Genomic DNA, 6,839 nt, shown 5'->3' on the forward strand with positions numbered 1-6,839 from the left:
AAAATCACCTTCCTCCCCACTCTCAAATTCCTCTCGAAAAAAATATTTCCACGAGTGAAGTAGTGTGTTTGTGTTTGACACACCACCTGCCAGGCTGCCACCAAGCACCAGCCATTGCCCACGCGCCATGCCCGCGAAGGCTCTTCCTCGGCTGTGCACCAGCGCTGGCGCCCACGTCCAGTGCCGCCGTGGAGCGCCGGCCGCCAGGCCGTGGTCTGTCGGCGTCGCCGGAGGTGCGATGAAGGGAGGAGCCGGTGGCAGGCTCGTGGCGGCCGCCGCAGGGGAGAGGTCGGACGCCGTGCAGGCGGCGGCCGTGGCCGGCGGGAAGCATCACGTCAATGGGTCCGCCGTGGCAGGTGACGCGTAATTTGATTTATGCATGTTATTAGTTCTCGTTGTAGTCACTGACATATTTTCATCTGTTAGATAAATCTAGCACGTTTAGTTTTTAGTCGCTCGGAGGAACCTTTCATTAGGTAGTTCAGTACTACTATGAACTATCATGTTTTATTAGGCTTGAACATCAAATTTCTCTCAAGAATCATTTCAGAGATTTTTTTTTTCATGAATCACAGGCAGTACACATGTCCTTTCCTATCTGATTTTCAATTGCTTGCATCAGAAATAGTTGCTTCTCAATAATTGCATTTTTTTCCGAAAAGGACTGAATACTTACTTGGAAGAAATAAAGTAGAAACTCAGTGCTACAACCGTACAACTATATCAACCATTATTCAATCCTATCTGATTTTTGGATATGTTTCCCACCATGTGCCACACGTGGTCCATTAATATATTTCTGGATCTCTGATCCTAAAACCAACCAAACCAACTTTCTCTCTTATTCAATTAATACCGAGTAACAATGTGGACGCACACCATGTACAGATGAGAATGATTTGGGTGAGTATGACAGACTTACAGCTGAGTTATGCTTGTCACTATTTCTCAGATGTCAGTGGAAATTTCAGAAAAAGATTGACAAGAACACAGCCGACGCACATCAGAGCTGTGTATGTGGATATCATAAACTACAATTGCATATGAAAATAACTGTTTTTTTGAATATTTTGTAATGAATGGGTGGGTACTAATCAAGGAATAGCTCACGAAATTTGTGTTTGATATGGCATGGACCTGGAGATCATTATCAGTGTCTTTGTAAACTAGGACATGAACTGAATAATTTAGTAACGCAGATTTCAGATTGTTGACCTCACTCTACTTCTTATTGCTCTGTTAGTCTTCATTTTCGGAACATTCTTCGATTAAGTTCAGCAAGAATGTGATGAAACATTTCTACACTGTTACCGATCATTCAGTTCGACCCTCTAGATCTGTACGATGTTCTTTTACAGAATTTAAAGATGAAAAAGGAAAAACTTGATATGATTCTTAGGACTGGTTGGTGCTGACAAAATCATAGTTTGGTGATACTGAAACGTCTGCTAGTGGATCCCTTACATGTAAATGCCCTCCTCAGTTCCATCCAACCAAAGATTGTCAATTTTTTTATCAAGTCTCCTGTTTTAGAAGCTCTACCGCCCTCCGTTTGATGGAATTGTAGTGGGCTGTAGGAATCTACACCTTTCTTAGATCTTCAGTGATGAAAAATCACAACATAGAACACTATAGGATGCCAAGTATGATTTAACTTTGTCACTTAGCCGCATTTTATAATATAATTTTAGCATTTGCTGATTCTTATGAGCCTCAAATTACCAGGCATGGACAAGCTTGTGACTTCAACTGTTGGGAAATCAACAAACATCCTTTGGCATGACTGTCCAATAGGGCAGCCTGAGAGGCAGAAATTGCTAAACCAGAAGGGCTGTGTTGTGTGGATCACTGGGCTAAGTGGTTCAGGTATTTATGAGCTGATCAAGAATCATAGTCATACACTGAAACTTCGGCTCCCGCAAAAAAATAAGTACACTGAAACTTTGAAGCCTCTAATATGTCCACAAAATGCTAACATTTACCGTGCCACCATGTACTTAGGAAAAAGCACATTAGCATGCGCACTGAGTCGCGAGCTTTACTCCAGAGGTCATCTGAGCTACATTCTAGATGGTGACAATCTCAGGCATGGATTGAACCGAGACCTCAGTTTCGAAGCAAAGGACCGAGCTGAAAATATACGTAGAGTGGGTATGTATGCTTGGTTCAGAAATCTATGGTCGTTTTTTTGCCTTGCAATCTTACCATTTGTAAATATATGTTTGTCCCCTTCTTTCAGGAGAAGTAGCAAAGCTATTTGCAGATGCTGGTCTGATCTGCATTGCTAGCCTGATATCACCGTACAGAAGTGATCGAAGTGGTTGCCGCAGTTTACTGCAGAATTCATCATTCATTGAGGTGTATTTCTTCAAACTTTAGAAATACTTCAAACCATCTACTCAATCATATAGTAAGATAACCGGTACAGAGAAGTATATTCTTGTAGGTGTTTCTGAATGTCCCACTTGAAGTTTGTGAAGCTAGGGATCCAAAAGGCTTGTACAAGCTTGCACGTGCTGGTAAAATCAAAGGTAAAGGAACCAAACAGACTCCGTTTTGCTTACCTTTTGCAAATCTTACTTTGGAAATACTCTGCAGGGTTTACTGGAATAGATGATCCTTATGAACCACCTTCTGATTGTGAGGTTAGTGCAACTCCGTGAACACCTAACTAGCATCAGAATCTCAGCAGAGTTAATCAAAAGCAGCCTAGTATTATTATTACATACTACTTTGTAAGAGGTTCCTAGTTTTATGATGATGGCATGTCACTTATCTGATTGAGCCCTTTAACTGCTCCTTGCAGATAGTAATACATTGCAAGGCGGGCGATTGCGCTACGCCAAAATCAATGGCCGATAAAGTAGTGTCATATCTTGAAGAAAATGGATTCTTACAGGATTAGAGATGGATGATTTTGAAGAATAGTACTGGAAAATGGATTGCCAAGGGATGTACTGTATGAGTTGGTGTTCATACCTACAAACAGAAATGTAAAGTATGTGAATGAATTGACCATCAAGGTGAAATGTGTACATTATTATGAGGAAACTGAAATTGTTTTCACCCAACAAGCATGACTCGTGAGACTAAGCAAGCACAAGAAAGAACAATATCATTATAGATGCAAGTGGGTCACACTTAGGATACCTCTACACTATTTAGTTCAACAAAATGCACTAACTTTTCTAATGACATCATCATTTTAGTTTATTTTTTGATAAAAAAACACTGACCCACTTGCATCTCTATAATATCATCTAAAGGAATCCTTGAAGCAAATGGATTCCATTTGATAATCCTATAAATACGACTCCTTATCAAATACAGTTCATACATCAGGAATAGATATGCACATTTTTATCAGGATAAAACACAAACAAATTGCCGTGTCGATGCATATATAGAATAAAAAGTTACATACAAGCCCTAGCAAGAACAAAACCACCAGTTACAATACTACTCCTAAGTGCTATCCATCACCGGAAGTAATGCTACAAGACCCACCAGTCACCCTGAAACTCTGTCCGTGTTGTGTCGAGCAAAGCTAGCAATGTTGGGCTTTGCTTCGGCGCATATGGCTGTTTCCAAACCAGCCAATCCCTGAGCATGACCACTGAAGGAATATGTATGTATTGATGGGCGCTAGAGACGAGACTGTGAAACTGAAGTGCTTGTTAACTGTAATCAGAGGAACACCATTATTTTCTGATGTTTCATCGCATTTACACATGTATTTTCCACCCGGCCTCTCGCGTCGCTCCCCAGGGCGACGCCAGGGGCCCCAACCCTAGCGCCGTTAGCCCCCCTCCCGTGGTCTCTCCCCCTCCGCCGCTGCCGTCGGCGCCTAACGTGCTCGGGGGGTTAGTGGTGGCGGCGACCCGCGGTGGCGACTGGGGCGGCGGCTGATGGATTCGACACGCACGGCGTTCAGGGCGGAGACCCTGGATGAGCGGCGGCGGCTTCTCCCTTCACGGCCTGGCCGACAATGGATGGTGGTGGCGGCTGTTGGATCTAGTGCCCGTCTAGATCCATCGTCGGCTTCAGCTGGCGGCGCAAGGAGGGGGCGGTGATCTTGCGGGGTGAGGATGGTGTGGTAGTGGCGGCCGCCATCCACCGAGTCCTCCTTCATCGTCGTTGGCCAGCGGATGGCGGCGTGGGGGCCTGCTCGTCTGCTTCGGAGAATAAAGGTGGTGGTCCTAAGATCCTTCTTGTGCAAAGATGGAGACCTTCATGTGGCCGGTCCTTCGTCATCCGTCCGGAGTGGTGTGTTCCGGAAGATACCGCCGGCGGATGTAACAGTGCACTTATGCCTGGAGTTCGCTGGATCAGATGGTATTCGATCGTGCGCACCAATGTTTTTATTCCGAACGTTTGGTCTGGAGGGAGCGGCGTGAAGCTCTACTCTTTGTTACCATCAAGTGACATTTTGATCCATGGTGAAGACAAAGAGGCAGAGAATATCATGAAGGTTGGGTTGGAGGACTACCAATTAAGTTTCGAGTCTCTGCGCTGTTGAGAGATCTGCTTGGTATTCTAGATTTTGCAGCAAAGTATGGAGAAGTGGGGACGGCAGCTGATACGTCTCAAACGTATCTATAATTTCTTATGTTCGATGCTAGTTTTATGACAATACTCACATGTTTTATATACACTTTATATCATTTTGATGCATTTTCCGGCACTAACCTATTAATAAGATGCCGAAGCGTCAGTTCCTGTTTTCTGCTGTTTTTGGTTTCAGAAATCTTACACAGGAAATATTCTCGGAATTGGACGAAACAAAAGCCCACGGTCTTATTTTCCACGGAGCCTTCCAGAAGTCCGAAGAGGAGACGAAGAGAGGACGCGAGACGGCCACCCCACAAGGCGGCGCGGTGGGGCCCCTGGCCGCGCCGGCCTATGGGGTGGGCCCCTCGGCCGCCCCCGACTCTGCCCCTTCGCCTATTTATTCTCTCCGTCGCGAAAACTCTAGTACCGAGAGCCACGATACGAGAAAACATACTGTGACGCCGTCGCCGCCAATCCCATCTCGGGGGATTCAGGAGATCGCCTCCGGCACCCTGCCGGAGAGGGGAACCATCACCGGAGGACTCTACATCATCATGCCCGCATCCGGCTTGATGCATGAGTAGTTCATCCTTGGACTATGGGTCCATAGCAGTAGCTAGATGGTTGTCTTCTCCTCTTGTGCTATCATGTTTAGATCTTGTGAGCTGCCTAACATGATCAAGATCGTCTATTTGTAATGCTACATGTTGTGTTTGTTGGGATCCGATGAATATGGAATACTATGTCAAGTTGATTATTGATCTATCATATATGTGTTATTTATGATCTTGCATGCTCTCTGTTGCTAGTAGATGCTCTGGCCAAGTTGATACTTGTGACTCCAAGAGGGAGTATTTATGCTCGATAGTGGGTTCATGCCTCCATTGAATCCGGGACGAGTGATGAAAAGTTCTAAGGTTATGGATGTGCTGTTGCCACTAGGGATGAAACATTGATGATTTGTCTAAGGATATTTGTGTTGATTACATTACGCACAGTACTTAATGCAATTGTCTGTTGTTTGCAACTTAATACTGGAAGGGGTGCGGATGCTAACCCGAAGGTGGACTTTTTAGGCATAGATGCATGCTTGGATAGCGGTCTATGTTCTTTGTCGTAATGCCCTAAGTAAATCTCATAGTAGTCATCATGATATGTATGTGCATTGTTATGCCCTCTCTATTTGTCAATTGCCCAACTGTAATTTGTTCACCCAACATGCCATTTATCTTATTGGAGAGACACCACTAGTGAACTGTGGACCCCGGTCCATTCTTTTACATCTGAAATACAATCTACTGCAATCATTGTTCTCTGCTGTTCTTTGCAAACAAACATCATTCTCCACACCATACGTTTAATCTTTGTTTACAGCAAGCCGGTGAGATTGACAACCTCACTGTTAAGTTGGGGCAAAGTATTGTGATTGTGTTGTGCAGGTTCAACGTTGGCGCCGGAATCCCTGGTGTTGCGCCGCACTACACTCCTCCACCAATCTTCACGTGGCCTTCATCTCCTACTGGTTCGATAACCTTGGTTTCTTTCTGAGGGAAAACTTGCTGCTGTGCGCATCACACCTTCCTCTTGGGGTTCCCAACGGACGTGTGCATCACGCACCATCAAGACTGTTTTCTGGCGCCGTTGTCGGGGAGATCAAGACACGCTGCAAGGGGAGTCTCTCACACCCAATCTCTTTACTTTTTTTATTGTCTTGCTTTACTTTATTTTATTTTCTGTTCTGTTTGCTTTCTTTATATCAAAAACACAAAAAGTTAGTTACTTGTTTTACTTTACTTAATTTAGTTTGCTTTACTTATTTTTATTACTGTTAAAATGAATACTCCTGAGAACACTAAGTTGTGTGATTTCACTAGCACCAATAATAATGATTTTATATGCACACCTATTGCTCCACCTGCTACTACAGCAGAATTTTATGAAATTAAACCTCGCTTTACTAAATCTTGTTATGAGAGAGCAATTTTCCGAGTGTTAGTTCCGATGATGCTGCTGCCCATCTTAATAATTTTGTTGAACTTTGTGAAATGCAAAAGTATAAGGATGTAGATGGAGACATTATAAAACTAAAATTGTTTCCTCTCTCCTTAAGAGGAAGAGCTAAAGATTGGTTGCTATCTTTGCCTAAGACTAGTATTGATTCATGGACTAAATGTAAAGTTGCTTTCATTGGTAGATATTATCCTCCTGCTAAAATTATATATTTGAGAAGTAGCATTATGAATTTTAAGCAATTGGATAATGAACATGTTGCCCAAGCATGGGAAAGA

At 43.6% G+C, this 6,839-nt stretch overlaps 1 protein-coding gene across 1 annotated transcript; it reads left to right on the forward strand.

The window, feature by feature from the left end:
* Window positions 1–284: 284 nt before the first annotated feature.
* On the forward strand, window positions 285–3,071 carry LOC124699006 (adenylyl-sulfate kinase 3-like). The gene is made up of 7 exons (XM_047231386.1): window positions 285–356; window positions 1,726–1,866; window positions 2,002–2,151; window positions 2,240–2,358; window positions 2,447–2,531; window positions 2,599–2,645; window positions 2,807–3,071. Exons 2-7 carry the CDS (start codon window positions 1,728–1,730, stop codon window positions 2,903–2,905), a joined length of 639 nt encoding a protein of 212 aa, XP_047087342.1. The 5' UTR covers window positions 285–356; window positions 1,726–1,727; the 3' UTR covers window positions 2,906–3,071.
* The last annotated feature ends 3,768 nt before the right edge of the window (window positions 3,072–6,839 follow it).

The sequence above is a fragment of the Lolium rigidum genome, chromosome 3 (genome assembly GCF_022539505.1).
Source record: "Lolium rigidum isolate FL_2022 chromosome 3, APGP_CSIRO_Lrig_0.1, whole genome shotgun sequence".
Lineage (NCBI taxonomy): Eukaryota > Viridiplantae > Streptophyta > Magnoliopsida > Poales > Poaceae > Lolium > Lolium rigidum.

Excerpts from the sequence above, each read along its gene's own strand:
- LOC124699006 (XM_047231386.1), top strand. The coding sequence starts at position 1,728 with ATGGACAAGCTTGTGACTTCAACTGTTGGGAAATCAACAAACATCCTT. Across the intron at positions 1,867-2,001 it reads CACTGGGCTAAGTGGTTCAG|GAAAAAGCACATTAGCATGC; the intron begins GTATTTATGAGC and ends CCATGTACTTAG. Across the intron at positions 2,646-2,806 it reads AACCACCTTCTGATTGTGAG|ATAGTAATACATTGCAAGGC; the intron begins GTTAGTGCAACT and ends TGCTCCTTGCAG.